General features: G+C 45.6%; 1 protein-coding gene across 1 annotated transcript in view; it reads right to left on the bottom strand.

Moving 5' to 3' along the window:
* The window catches only part of GAD1 (glutamate decarboxylase 1), a 59,751-nt gene that overhangs the window by 32,634 nt on the left and 12,122 nt on the right, over window positions 1-14,995 (bottom strand). Inside the window, exons 3-4 of the mRNA XM_066634719.1 lie at window positions 8,728-8,886; window positions 3,641-3,883 (exon numbers count right to left, since the gene is read on the bottom strand). Of these exons, the coding sequence (XP_066490816.1) occupies window positions 3,641-3,883; window positions 8,728-8,886 (402 nt within the window). The remainder of the gene's footprint in view (window positions 1-3,640; window positions 3,884-8,727; window positions 8,887-14,995) is intronic.

Here is a 14,995-nt window from a genome sequence, read left to right as displayed (position 1 = left end):
ACCGGAACTGAACCCAAAGCTAAACAAACAAATGAAACAATAAGCAACTCAAAATTTCTTCTTGCCTTGCCTTTCGAAAGCTTTTCCCAGAGAAGCTTTTCACAAATATCTTTGAAGAGATACTGTAACAGACAGTGAGTACATCTCAGGACTGAGAAGCACTGGGCTGGCCTGTCCATGGGACCAACTGAGGTGGTCAGGTGGCAGACAGGCTGTGTTCACCTGCCTCTGTCCACCCACCAGCTTCCACTTCCTGATTCCTGGATTTGAAAAGGAAGAAAGAATCAGAGCAGAGGAAGAAAAGTGAAAGGAGAGTTGGGGGCTAGAGCATCAAAGACAGTCCAGGTCGCCATTCACCTTTTCTCCACACTTCTGTTTCTACTCTGTTTCCTTCTTCAGTTTCAAATCCACAAAACAGGAGTAGTAGGAGGAGGAGTAGATGTGGAATCTGGTGTGCTTGCAGGTAAGGTGAGTTTTGGCACAGTGCCTCAGATACTAGGAGATTTTGGGCAAGCCCTAGAGAAGCACCTCCAACCCACTTTTCCAGGACACATTTCTTTATGCACAAGCCCACACCCACTCTCTCCTAAGGTTCACACACACACACACACACACCTACATACACCGATATAGATAAAGTTGTTGGAATTGCCTTAGTAAACCAGACCAAAGGTCCATCTAGTTCAACATTCTGTTGTTGACCTCTGAGCATAGATGTCTCTGGAAGTTCACAAGCAGAACATGATAATAGTGATAGCTCTTCCCTTTAGATTACCCCCACTACTTGGTAACCAGAGGTATTGTTGCTGAAAATGGAGATTTGATTCTCATCTATTGTAGTTAATAATTGTTGATTAATTCCATGTGACCATCCAGACTCAAGTGTGACAGAAGCAGAGAGTAAGAGGGACAAGGTATCTCAACATAAGTCTTGGAATTGGTTTAACATATAATAGTTTTTGAGAGGCAAGTTTGTTTCACTCACTCTCTCACTCACTGACTCACTCACTCACTCAGTTGCTAGCCTACCAGACTTGAGGAAAAATTCCTTCCAAACATACCTATAGCAAGTTCTGGCAGCCAGCTGGAAGAACTTCTTATTGAATGAGCACTTGGCACCCCTTCCCTGTGTAAAACTGAAGCTATGACAGAATAGACGGGATCTGTCCTGTTACTGTTGAGATCACTGAGGTGTTTTGTATGAATTTATGCCCAGAGTTTATTAGTGCTTTTGATTTCTAGGCATACAGAATTTGAAAATTAGAAATCTTTTAGAAACAATTTGGCCTGTGTCTATTACCAGTCATGAAAAATAAAAAGGGGAATTATGAAAGAAATTATGTTTGGTATCTTACTCAGAAATGGCCTAGAAGTAGACTTCCCTTGTGTGATGAGTTATGGTAGGGTTGCAAGTATTAACGATTCTGTCTGAACATTCTGGCTGCAAGTCTCCCATTTTCTTTCCTTGTTTTTTGGCATTAAACGTCTCCAGAACATAAAGAAGAAAAACTGCAAATTCACTGTCATTTATGCCCTCATTTACCTAATGATATTGTTCTCCCGAGATACAGACGGCTTGCATTGCATCAAGTGAAAGAGATTACGACTTTTTAAATATATGTGTCTGGGCTCTCGACACACAAAGTGGCAAAATGCCCACTTGAGTGACAAACGGAACTGCCAATGACCCACTTAATAGGGACAATAAGGCAAGTGTTTCTTTGGGTGGTTTCAGATAGCAAGCATGCAACTGGAAGCATCTCCATGTTTTCACCTGGAATTAGGGGAGCCATGGCCTGTTTCAGTGGGGGCCTAGAAGCAAGATTGATAGTCAAGTCAACAAGGCTACTTTTGGATATAATTCAAGATTATGCTGCAAAAACAAAACAAACCAAGGGTGTTTTAAGAGCATTTGGTGTCAATATCTCATAATAATTAGAAATAATGATGCTTCAGGGGAACATGTGGTCAGAAATATGGGGTGGAAGAATCTCCTGCTCCTTCCTTTGGTGCTTCTTTCAGAAGTACGTCCCATTGGTTCAATAGGAGTTAATTTTAGGTGAGCATAGGATTGCATGTTTATCAAAGGTGCTGCATTTCCAGAAACATCTAAAAGACCCATACCAACTATCTTTACTGCTCAACTAGTACCCAGCCTTAAATACGTTTGAGGAAAACATGTCCCACTGGAACCAGGGGGAATGACATAATGATTGGGATTAGGATATAAGATTAATATCCTTCTTTTTGAAAGAATGAGGGAAATGAAAATGGTTTTTTCCAGGAAAGACAGTGCTCCCTAATGATAGATAATTATATTGTATTTGAATGTACTGATTGTTAGACACCTTGGGTGCCCTTGGGGAAGAAAGGCGGAGTATAAATCAAATAAATAAAATAATAGCATTCTTTCCTGTCTCTTTTGCAGTATTGCAGAGGTGCTCGATTTGGAATGGAAATACAAAGAGACTAAAATGTCAATTTTCAGTTGGAAAGTTCAGCCATCTAATTTTTCTTGTCAACCCAGAGTTTAATTTATCACCCAAACTGGGGAAGGGGGGCAGCAGCACAAATGCCCCCAGTTTCAGTTATTTGAAAAGAGTGCATGTAAAATTATCACTTTTAATTTTGGGGGGTTGGGTGAGGAGATACAGCATACCTAGGGCATTGTCTGCTTCCTCGTGAACCTGTCCCCGTTTTAGATCTTCATGAGGTCCTTCTCCAAGTGCCCTCACCTTTGGAAAAGGGCCTTTTCAACTGTGTTGCCAGTAGCTTAGCTAGAGGGGGTGCAAAGCACTAAATTTTGCACCGTGGCGTGTAATTGGCCCCTCCCCTCTATTTCAGAGCCATTCTGGGGCCACTAGAGAAAAACAGAGGATGGTTTGGAATGGCTCCAAAGGGAAGGGAGAGGGGTGAGGCAACATGCAAAACTTACTATTTTGCACCTCCTCCATCTATGCTACTGTGTGTTGCCCTGATTTATGAATGCTCTGCTGTGGGAAGTTCATGCTCTCCCCTGGCACTCACTGTCACACACTATCAGCACCAGCTGAAGACCTTTCTATTATCCAAGCCTTTGCTAAACTATGATACCAGATTTTTTTTTTTGCTCTGCTGTTTTAATTTCATTTTATTTGTTATATTTTTCTTATTTTTAAGAAAATAAGTTGCAGTTATAAGCTGTGCAGGACATTCTATTTTAAACTGAAAGATAGGGCATTAAATATATAAAACAAAGAAATAGCCAGTTGGCCAATGTGCTATTGCAGACAGCAGTTTGTATTAAACAGCAGCATAAAAGATTGGGAGTTTAGCTAAAAGACGACTCAATGCATATGGACACCCAGAAGAAACAGTGCCCAAATAAGTCATGGGCAGTTTGCTTTGTGCTCTTGTAAACTAATTAATGCACTATAGCAGCAAACTGGCAGAAATGATTTACTGCATCTATACCCCTTTCTTCTGTAAGACTCAAGGCAGCATGCATGCATTCTTACATCATTTCTCCATCCAGACACTGGTCAGTCTCAAACCTGCTTACCTTCACCAAGACTTCATGTGCCTTGAGACTACTGCCTGCCAGTGGCTCTTATCACAGTCCCACTCTCAGGTTTTGTATCAAGCCCAGGCATTCTCTTACCTGTCCTGACTCCATATTTCAGTGTGTCCCTGCAGTCCACAAGGATCTGCTCGAGTGACTCTGGGTTGTCGGAGAGCTCAAGGTTGAAGCCTTCCATGCCTTCCAGGAGCTGGTGTGGGTGGTGGAAGTCCAGCACCTTGGTGGACCTGTCAAAAGTCTTTCTCACATAGTTCAGGAGAATGTCCACCACCTCCAGAAGGAACTGCACTGTCTGCTCCTCACCATTCTTGGCTGGCAGCAAATCTGAGCAAGGGACCAACAAACAACTCTGTTAGAAGGCAGCAAGAGAGTTATTCAGCCACTCTCACTCACTTCATTCTCTACTGCCATGCAAGTGGGGAAGGCCACTTAACATGGATTAATCCTAAATACCCTTTAAGCACTCTTAAGCAGTGTTTCTCAAACTATGGGTTGGGACCTACTAGATGGGTTGCAAGCCAATTTCAGGTGGGTCCCCATCCATTTCAATATTTTATTTTTTATTTATTAGACTTGATGCTACCATAGTGTGTGACTGCATCTGGGGAAATGTTACAGACCTCTACTTTTAACAAGCTACTGTTAATGGGACTTACCCCTGGCTAAGTGTGTTTAGGATTGCAGCCTAGGATTGCTAAAAATTTTCCTGCTTGATGATGTCACTTCCAATCATGATATCACTTCCAGTCGGTTCTGACAGATTCTCATTCTAAAAAGTAGGTGGGTCCCAGTGCTAAATATGCGAGAACCACTGCTCTAAAGAATAGTAAATGGGTGAAATTTCCCCATCCTCTCAGTTTGCATTTCCCACAAGCACAGAGATTCTGATCTCTATGTTAGAAGCAAATGAAGTGACACAGTCAGGCTTCTTAGGGCCAATCCTATCCAACTTTCCAGTGCTGATGCAGCTGTGTGTGCTGCATCCTGGGGTGTGGGGGCATTCACAGAGGCCTCCTCAAGATAAGGAGCTTAGTTTTCTTATTTTGAAGAAAATAAGCAGCAGTTATAAGCCGTACAGGACATTCTGTTTTAAATTGAAAGACAGGGCATTAAATATATAAAACAAAGAAATACCATGGGGCTACACTGTGTCTGAATCGGCACTGGAAAGTTGGATAGGATTGGGCCCTTATACAGAGTTACACCATTCTGCTCTGGCTTTCCAGAGTGCCTGTTAATTGCCAATGATTATAACTGGGTTAATTAACAGGCACTGGAGAGCCAGAGCAGACAAACTTCAACTAAGGACCTTCTTTCTGTCCTAATAGGAACAAAGGTGCTGGGAGAGGAAAAGTCAGAGAGCTATAGAACAGGAAAGGGACCGGAATGGTACTTTTTAAAGGCCCCAAACAGCCACCAAAGAGCCCATGTGATGCAGGAGCAGTGGGGAGGGGGGGCAACTTTTATACTAAACTTTCTACCACTTTGACTCCAAAAATTAACTGGCTATTTAAGTAAATTACAGCCCAATCGTACTGTGGCACTGTGCTGGTGCAGTGATTGCTGTGCCGTTAAGCATGTTTGCATCAACTTGTGAATAGGTAGTACCAGTGGAAAGGCCTGTGCCATCCTGCCAGTGCTGAATTCAGCCTGACGGCCACCAGGGCAGGTAAGTGCTGCGCCAGGTGGCAGAGGAATGGAAGGAGGGTGGAAGGCAGGGAGGGGGTGTTTCAGGGTGGGAGAAGTGATTCAGGCTCCATTGGACAGGGTTGAGCTTGACAGGGGGTAAGAGAACAAATGTTCTCTCACCCCAAGGAGACCTCCAGCCTGCCCAGTTTCAGCATTGGATGCAGCATGGGCCATGCGGCCCAGCTGCGCAAGTGCTGGATAGAATTGGGCTGCCCAATTCCTGAGTAGTGTCTGAAGATTTCTGATGCTTTCTCCACCTGTCACTGAATTCCACTCCCCTCCGTTTCATGTCTCCCTTTTCTGCAGAACCCCCTAATGGAAAAGTTGAGCGGCTCTGCTTGTTCTCAGTAGCTTAACACTGGAACGGATAGTGATAAAGGACGCTTGTAAGGCCAACAAGAAGTCTTTGAAATAGCACCTTCAAGAGTAATAGGGTTATTGTGGTAGAAGCTCTTGTGAACTAGAGCCCACTTCCTCAAATGCATGAATAGTTTCTGTTAACATTGTGTGGGGGTGGGGGGTGGGAGGAGAATGTCACTTGATGGATGAAAGCACCTTGACATAATATCTTACAGAGTAAGAGTATGCATACATATGCATTATAAACACCCACACACCAGCACTTCTATCTGTATATGTTTACAGACGGTAATAATATAGGGCCATCTATGAGAATGGTACTTTACAAAATTAGCAACTCTGTAGAGCTCTTACTATTTTTATACATTTGTATCCCGCTCTCCGGTAAGTATTTCTAGGGTAGAGGGACACACATACACACACAGGGTAACCAGATGTCATGACCATAAAAAAGAGCATCCAAGAAAATGTATGACATGTCCCAAAGTGTAGGACATCCCAAAAAAGTGTAGGGCATGTAAAAACAAAAGCTAACAAGACTCATACATTGATTTCATGTGGTTAATAAACACTATATTACTTATTATTACATTTAAAATTATATTACGTATAACTTATTGCATGTAATGTATTAATTCCAAGAAGGCTCTGCACTGCCTGCAAGGGCCCGCTCACAGGGAAAAGGAGGACATTTAAGTTCTTTTCCAGGACACGAGGCATTAAAAAAGGACATGTCCTGGAAAAAGAGGACATCTGGTCACTCTGCACACACACAGGTAATAATCTATTATTCTTTAAGTGCCACAGTGCTCCATTGTGTGTTTATTGTAACAGACCATCTAACTTTACAGCACTGATGACAGCCATAATGCAGCCACAAGGCAAAGCACTAATTTGGACTCATGTCCCACCTGGGCTTATCTCTAACCTCTGAATGTTAAACTTGTTACCTGGCAAGTTTCAGCTGAACTCATTTTCAATCTATCTAACAACATGCAATCCTAAACCTGTACATGTTTACTTGGAAGTAACAATTGGCCTAAATTGGACTGACTCCCAGGTACACATGCATTGGGTTTCATTGTTTAAGCCAAATACTTCAGCAGCTGGGGCTGGGTATCATCCTGCATCACTATGCTTCTGGAAATTAAGTGGACCTTAATCACTGGAACTGGTGGCAATGGGAATTTATTTCCGAACAAGGAGCACAGTATGAGATTTGACTTGGATTGTACTCAAAGTCAAATCTCATATTGATTTGAATGGCAGAGCCTTGCACTGACTCTAGCTATTTAAGATAACCTAATTAGAAGAAAGAGAGAAGGGGAGGAATGAGAAATTAGCTAGATTTTTATTTTATTTATTTTTCACATTTTTAAAGTCACCCTTCCTCCAAGGAGCTCAGGGTGGTGTACATCATTCCTTCCCTCCTTATGTTCTCACAACAACCCTGAGAGGTAGGTGAAGTGGAGAGATAGTAACTGGCCCAAGATCACCCAAGAAAGGTCATGGCCCAGCAGGGATTTGAATGGGGATCATCCAAGTCTATCTTGAGCAGCTATTCAGTACCTATTGATTATTAAGAGAAGTTTTTTTTTTGGCAGGTGCATGCATGGTCTGCGGGACAACACTACAGATTGGAACACCAGAAAATAGACTGGAACATGGGATAATAGGTATAGGGAGGAAGAGGAGATGAACTGCCTGTGCAGGAGCCTGCATCACACTAAGGCTCTGTCTTCCTGGGCAGCACTCTGTCCTCTCACCAGTGGCCACCCACATACCTATCTCAAGAAGCTCAGGAACAAAAGCAGAGGGGAGATCCATCTATTCAGGTATTTATATTTATTTATTTTAGAAATTTATATCCCGCCTTTCTATCCACTGAAGGACACTCAACTCAATGCTCACAATTAAAAACATAAAATATACATATATAAAAGACATTAAAAATAATATTCAGTGTAAAACACTGAAAACAACACTGGCATTAAAAACAATATTCATATTCAATATATGACACCTAAAGAGGCCCCCACTGAATATAATGTCCTGTAGTGGCTTGCTCCTTCCAGCTACCTGTGGATTATTATTAAGTCAAGTTTATCTGCTTGCAGATCAAGCATGGCAGGAAAATTCTCTGGCTAAAGTATCTGTTTTACTACATTTAATCCCCGAGAGTTTTTCCAAAGGGATCATTGCAAGGAGTGCAGTGGGGAAGGCATTGAATTTGGAAGGGTGAGGAAAGATAGCACACCTGAATGCAAGTCTCTATTAACCAAGAGCCTCAGAACTTTACCCCAAGACTTCAGGTATTTGTTGTTCTCCCCTCCTTTCTACTGAATCACCCCAGCCTGACACCTGCTCTCACCAGGAAAGTAAAAAACATAAGCCTGAAGTCCATCAGGTTCCGTTTCCTGTTTCCCACAGTGGCCAACCACATACTATGAGCTGTTGTTAGGCTTCTTCTCCTTGAATTGTGTTTGGTTCTACTTTTTAAAGCCATCTGAGCATGCAACCATTATCACACCTTGTGGGAGTGAGTTCCATAAGCTAACTGCAGTTGTGTGAAGAAGCCCTTGTTTATCTTTGCCCTGAATCTCCTGGATGATCTAAAGTTTTAAAATAAATAATTTGGGATCCAGGTTTTTATTGTTTTTAATGTCTTTTATATATGTATAATTTATGTTTTTAATATTTTTTTAATTGTGAGCCGCCTTGAGTGTCCTTCATTGGATAGAAAGGCGGGACATAAATCTCTAAAATAAAACTAAAATAAATAAATGATCTAGGGCTCAATCCTATCCAGTTTTCCAGAGGCAGTGCAGCCCTGCCAGTGGGGCATGCACTACATCTTGCGGTGGAGAGGCAGTTACAGAGGTCTCCTTAAGGTCAGGGAACATTTGTGGCTGCATTGTGGCTGCACAATGGTGGTGCTGGAAAGTTGGATAGGACTGGGCCCCTAGTGTGGTGAGAGAGGGAGCAAAACATATACACGTGTACACACACACACACGAATTGAGCTACTAGGTATACATTTCTATACGAGCACAAATCAAATGAAGTGGTAGGGGGCGGGGTGGGTGGGGCGCGGGGCGAGGGAGCGAGCAGTGCTTTACCCCGGGCATACAGGTTGGAGAAGTCCGTCTCGGTCCTCCGGAATCGCGCCTCCTTCTCGCTGTTCTCGCAGGCCAGCAGGTTCTTGGAGGACTGCCTCTCCTTGAGCGCGCTCACCAGCCGGCTCTTGTCTTCCAGGCTGTTGTTCCTTTGCAAGAACCCTACATCATTGTTACAAGGCGCGCGGGTCAGAGGAGGCTCGCTCTCGCTCCCCAGCATGGTGGCTGGAACCAGCAAGAGGAGGGGGGGCGGGACCGACACTACCACAGCAGGCAGCCGCGGGGCTCGGGCGCCCCAGGACAACCCCAGCGACCACCCAGGCCGTCCCTCCCTGAGCCCCTCGCGCTGGCTGCTTGGCCAGATCCCACCGCAGTTCCGAACGGGACTGGGTTCTGCTGGATCTCCCCTAATGGGGTCAGGGAAGGCAGAGTATTTATGGGGGGAGAGCAGTCGCCTGGGGGAGGGAGCGCTCAAAGCACATCAGCTGCAAAAAGCCAGTCAGGCAAAAGGAGAGAGAGAGAGAGCCATTTCGGTCATTTAGTGCAGTGGTAAATTCTTGTTAAGTCGATCGGACAGATTCCACATCAGCCACCAAAAGAGAGCCAGAGAGACAGACAGACACGTGTGTGTGTGTATGGGGGGGATGAGTCAGTGCAATTAGGACAATAAACTCACCCAACTTCGACACGTAGACATCAACCCTCCACTTCCCCTTCCCCTCCTAGACGAATTTTATGGTCTGCAGGCAGAGGGAGCTGAGTTGGACAGAGTCTCAAATAGGGCCGCTGTCAGGCTGCCTTCAGGGAGTCATCACAACCAGGTATAAGGCTGTTCGTCTTTGGAATGCTAACCAACGAAGAAGTCGTGTCCTCCCCCCCAAACCCCCCCACACACCAAAAATCACTTCAAGAAATGTATTCTGCAACTACTTTTCAACTATGGCTCAGTCCTAGAAAGTAGGGCGTGATAAGAGACTGACAGCCCAATTCTATGCATGCCTACTCAGAAGTAAGCTCCATTAGAGTCAATGGGGCTTATTCCCAGGAAAGTGTGGCGTAAGCCCCATTGGCTCTAATGGGACTTACTTCTGAATAAACGTGCATCGGATCGCTCATGTAGCATATCAAGGTGCATTCTGTAGTTAGTCCATGCGCCGCGTGGTCCTCTCATCCTCTTCGGTATTGGTTGTGACTTCCCTGCAGGGAACCCTGGAATCTCACCTTCGAGGTGCTGCATTCTTGAAGTTGCATTGGATTGAGAAAAGAACTCGACATAAACCCTGGGAAGCAAGTTCCAAGTTGCGTTCAAGGAGACTTCAGGTTAGTATGTATAGGATTTTCCTATAGAATTTTATAGGATACTAATGGGTTACTGACCTCTGGATATTGGTGCCAAATAATCCCTATCCTTTGAAAATCAGAACAAAACCCGAAAACGTTTGCTCCAATAAATGCGTTGATCCTCACACTTTAACATTTAAAGATCTGCCCCCCCCCCACTGCCCTTTGCCACCACCAGCACCCGCAAGGGGGCTGGGGAGAGGACTTTTTTTCCAGGGGAACAGAACCAAGGCGGAGTCTCAGATACCATCTCTGGTACCATGGACAGCGCTCTGTGAGAGCAATGCAATCATCCCTATCTCCATCTGAGTCTGATATGGCGAGCCCTCTGAGGTTGAAAAGCGATATACAAATGTAAAAACTAAAATAAAGTCTCCAGGGCTCGTTGTTGCTTTCCTGCTCCGACCCCTCGCCAAACCGAACAGCACAGTGGAGCTGATTGTCAAAACCAGAAGCGCCAGGGCAAATCTCATTATTCACATGGCACTGATTCCAATGTTTCACCGACCCATCTCTTTCAAATCGAATACAATCAAAGTAAAATGTTTTTTGCGCGTTGAGGAAGTAGACGTGGAGGTGACAGTGAGGGTTGGGCAGTCCCTCTACCGCCTTGGGTTTTCATGCGATTTCATTCACAAGGCAACGCTTCCTCAGTATAGAATCGTTTGCCCTTCTGGATCATTCCCAGAGTCCCCAAGAGATGTTGGGCGGACAGCAGTTTCAATCCCTGATAACCTTTTTATCTGTCAGGAAGACAGCTTTAATTATTCCTATACACAGTGCATTCATTAGTGCAATCGTTAGCATCAACTTCTCGCTAATTTTTTTTAGTTTATGGAAGGAGAGCCACTGGGGAAAAAGAGTCCTCAAGAAGAGACCTTTGAAGTCAGAGCCAGAGTGGTGTAGCGGGAGGGGACTAGGGCTGCAATCCTACTCATGATTCCCTGGGAGTCAGCCCCATTGAACTCAATGGGACTTACTTCTGAGTAGACATGCATAGGAAATGGACGCCCGGCGCGCGCGCACACACACACACCCGCGTTCCTGGAACGCGGTCAGGGTCCAGGATAGCGCACCAGGAAAATGGCCTTTCAGTCCAGCCCTATTAATGCGGATCGGACCTGAGGCGCAGGATTCCAACTCAGCTAGCCACACGGCCCCAGTCCGCACCGTCCCAGTCGATATGATTTGGTAAAGGGGGGGGGGAGCTACGTCACGTCTGGGCCAGGGACAGGGTGACCAGATGTCATCACCTCAAAAGAGGACCAGGCACCCCAAAATGTAGGGCATCCAAGAAAAATGTAGGATATCCAAGACAACACCCCAAAAACTAACATTCATGTATATTGATTTCATGGGGTTAAACACTAGGTTACTTATTCTTAAATGTAAAACTACATTACATATAATTGATTGATCACAAGAAGGCTCTGTGCTGTCTTCTCACAGGGAAAAGGAGGACATTTAAGTTCTTTTCCAGGACAGGAGGCTAAAAAAGAGGACAGGTCCTGAAAAAAGAGGACTCCTGTTCACCCTGGCCAGGGAAGGCTTTCACCTGAAGCACAGGTTGGCCCTTCTGGGACAGCTCTCCGCTTGCTCAAGCGTATATATGTGTCATTCTCGTCTTTGCGAGGGAGAGAGGCGAGGGAAGCAGACCCCTTCCCCGGGCCAGCAGCTCCCCCTCGTTCTTCTGTCTTCTCCTGTCACCATGACTCAGCTCAGCCTGCGGGAAGAGGCTTCCTTCTTCTCCTTCCTTCCCACTCACAGCTCTCTTGCTCTTCTTCGTGATGGCAGCAGCGGAGAAAGCCGGAGGCGGAATAAAAGGGTCCCCTTGACTGTAATGGGGGGAGGAAGGCACGTGGCCTTGGCACCCGCTGGGCTGAAACACTCTCCTCTTTGGAAGGAACTGGAAAGAAAGACTGACGTCCTTGCGGGGGAAGGGAAGGGGGGCAGTCACGAAGGGAGGAGAGGGCCTAATAAGTAATAGTACAATATAGGTAGGGTTACCAGATACAAAGGGGGACAGATCTTTAACCATGGTCTAGAAGAGGGAATTTGGGCAGGTGCAGCTCAACATGGAAGGGTTTGAAAAGCTACACCTGCCTAAACCAGGGGTGTCCAAACCCCAGCCTGGGGGCCACTTGCGGCCCTTGGGGACTCCAGGTCTCCTAGCCCAGTCTCCAATGAACCTGGCTCTCCAGAGATTTGCTGGAGCCCACACCGGATAGAAGCAACTGCTCTCAGCATGAGGGCAGCTGTTCGACCTCTCGTGTGAGTTGTGGGATGAGGGCTCCCTCCACTGCTTGCTGGTTCATGTCTGTGATGCAGCAGAGGCAGCAAAGGAAATGCCGGCCTGGCTTTGTGCAAGGCCTTTTATAGGCCTTGTGCTATTGCAAGACCGTCTTTCATTCATTCAAGTTCCATCTGTAATATATTCATTTATGTAAATTTATTTTAATTGCAAATTCTTTTCTTTCTCCTGGCCCCTAGAGTGTCAGAGAGATGATGTGGCCCTCCTGCCAAAAAGTTTGGACACCCCTGTTCTAGACCATGGTTAAAGGTGTACACCTTCCCCCCTTCCCCCAAATCTGGTCACCTAAGTATAGCGCTGCGTGGCTCTTGGATGGAGGCTGCAATTCTATGCACACTTCCTCTGGAGTCAGCCCCACTGTCTATTATGTGACTTACGTTTGAGTAGACATACATAAGATCAGGTTGGTTTGCATAACCAGAGCCGGCATGTTTGTCCAGGTCCCAGTCCCGATCCTGTTCCGTCGGAGCCCTGCGCTCATTGGATAGAAAGGCACTTTTCTCAGGCACTTTTGCCCCTTCTGTGCCTTCCTCCCCCCACATTGGCTCCTGGGGCCGCTCCTGTGGTCCAATCGGTTTGATGCTCACTCTGGCGCGGTCCCCATTGATGAAACCGAATGCATGGGTGTTCCGATTATTCTTAAACACAGGAGAGCTAATAGCGAGACTCGAGGATTTCTAGGGTGCCTTCCCAACGCGCTTCTCACACAACATCTCAGCCATCTTGACCTCTGGATTTGGGCTTGGAATTTAGACCTCCTCCGAGTAAGGACCAACACTTCCCTGGAGTTCACCAGTAAAAATCCAGTATCAACGGCTTTCTAAAATCCCACCGAAATGAACAGGAATTCAGGTTGCGCTTCTCCTAAGCCCACTTTTCCTGGGGGCAGGGCACGCTCCTGAACACACTGACTCCCGAGTAATCCGATGGCTCTGCACACGTGATGAGTTTTGACAGGGTGGTGGCCAACGATTTCGAAGTGGCTGGGACCTGAGAGAGGACCACGAAGCCTTCCTCGTGATCCCTGCTTTTGGCAAGCCTACTGAACAATTATCTCTCTATACCAGTCGGTAATTATGTTTCTTCTTCGAGAAACAGGACTACTCCGCTCTTTTCTCTTCCAAGAAAAGTTAATTACAGCAAGGGCTAGAGATGTCTCTCCAGAGCCAGGACAGGGCTGGGTGGTGTCGTCGTCCCCTCCCACTCCAACCCTTATAGATTAAATCAGTTATTCTTAATTTAAAAGCAAACCAAACTGAACTTCGGTTCAGGTGATGTATCAGTGAATCTCCAGGTAATAAAGTTAACGCGATTGTTGCATGTTGAAGTAATAGGAACAAATTAGGCAATTATTTTACAGGAGCTCCTCTCTCCCTTTTCCCCTACCTAGAGGTAATTCGGCTTGATTTGGCTCTGCCGGGCATTAAAAAAGGAAGCCAATTATTTTTAAATGTAGGATTTAAACGAAAATGAGAACGACGTTTATATAAAATGACAACAGGTCTGTGTATGTGTGTGTGTGTGTGTGGGGGGGGAATCCTCCACAACCTCCACTCTGGAATATCAAACTTTTAAATAAAATGCTATTTTTTTAAACACTGCAAAGGCACCTGCTCTATACTTGGTTGGGTTTTAAAAAGCTAGATTTCCAATACTGTACTTAGGCTGCAATCCTATACACCCCTTCCGGGGAGTAAGCCCCCCCTCCCCAAAGAACACAACGGAACTTACTTCTGAGAAGAAATGCCTAGGCTTGCCCTGTTAGGCTGCAATCATGTTACCTGGAAGTAAGCACCATTGAATTCAGTGAGACTTACTTCTGAGTAAGTATGCATAGGATGGGGCTATGAGTGACTCAAGAGCCAAAGACCACCGAGGAACGGAGAAATCAGAGCTGCACTGCAGGTCCTGAAAAGCTCCCAGTTTAAAGCATTGATGCTCCATTTGTTATTACAAAGACAGCAACATGTCTCTGGATCTCATGGGTAGAGGTGTTCGAAAATGGTGTTACCTTACTCAGAAGTAAACCTGTTGTAAGACTCAGTGACGTCGCTGGGGGGGTGCGGTCCGCACCGGGCGACGCACACTGGGGGGGTGTCGCGCTAAAATCGCGGTGGTTAGGAGTAACCCCATCATATTATATACCGTTGGATGCGGAATTTCGAGCTGAATGCAATGCAAAAATCCAGAGTGAAATATTTCCTTTCTATCAAAAGTTATGGCCCAAAAACTGGAGAACAAAAAATGCATGGAACCCTATGGAAAGTGAGCCGTATCGCGCGTTTACTCGCGAGTAGGCAAACGTGCCTTAGTCCGTCGGAAAGGGCAGGCTGAGAGGAATCCAACCACACCAGAATGGTCCTGATCCAATGAATGCAGCCCCCAAAAACACCTGAGAAGGAAGTCCCTCCCTCCAAGCAGATGATTGTCTTGAGTCCTATGGAAAGCGAAACTAAGCATCACAGCCGCGTTTATTCACAAGTAAGTAAATATGCCTTGGCTGGTGTGGAAGATCAGGTGAACGAGAGTGCAAGGTCCTGATCTGATGGAACTGGAGCTCAACAAATACTCCAGAAGGCAGCCCCCCCCCCCTAAAAAGGATCACAACAGAGGTTTCCG

The sequence above is a fragment of the Tiliqua scincoides genome, chromosome 1 (genome assembly GCF_035046505.1).
Source record: "Tiliqua scincoides isolate rTilSci1 chromosome 1, rTilSci1.hap2, whole genome shotgun sequence".
Classification (NCBI taxonomy): Eukaryota; Metazoa; Chordata; class Lepidosauria; order Squamata; family Scincidae; genus Tiliqua; species Tiliqua scincoides.
Note: the sequence above shows the minus strand (reverse complement) of the source record. Positions and strands in the feature narration are given on the sequence as shown.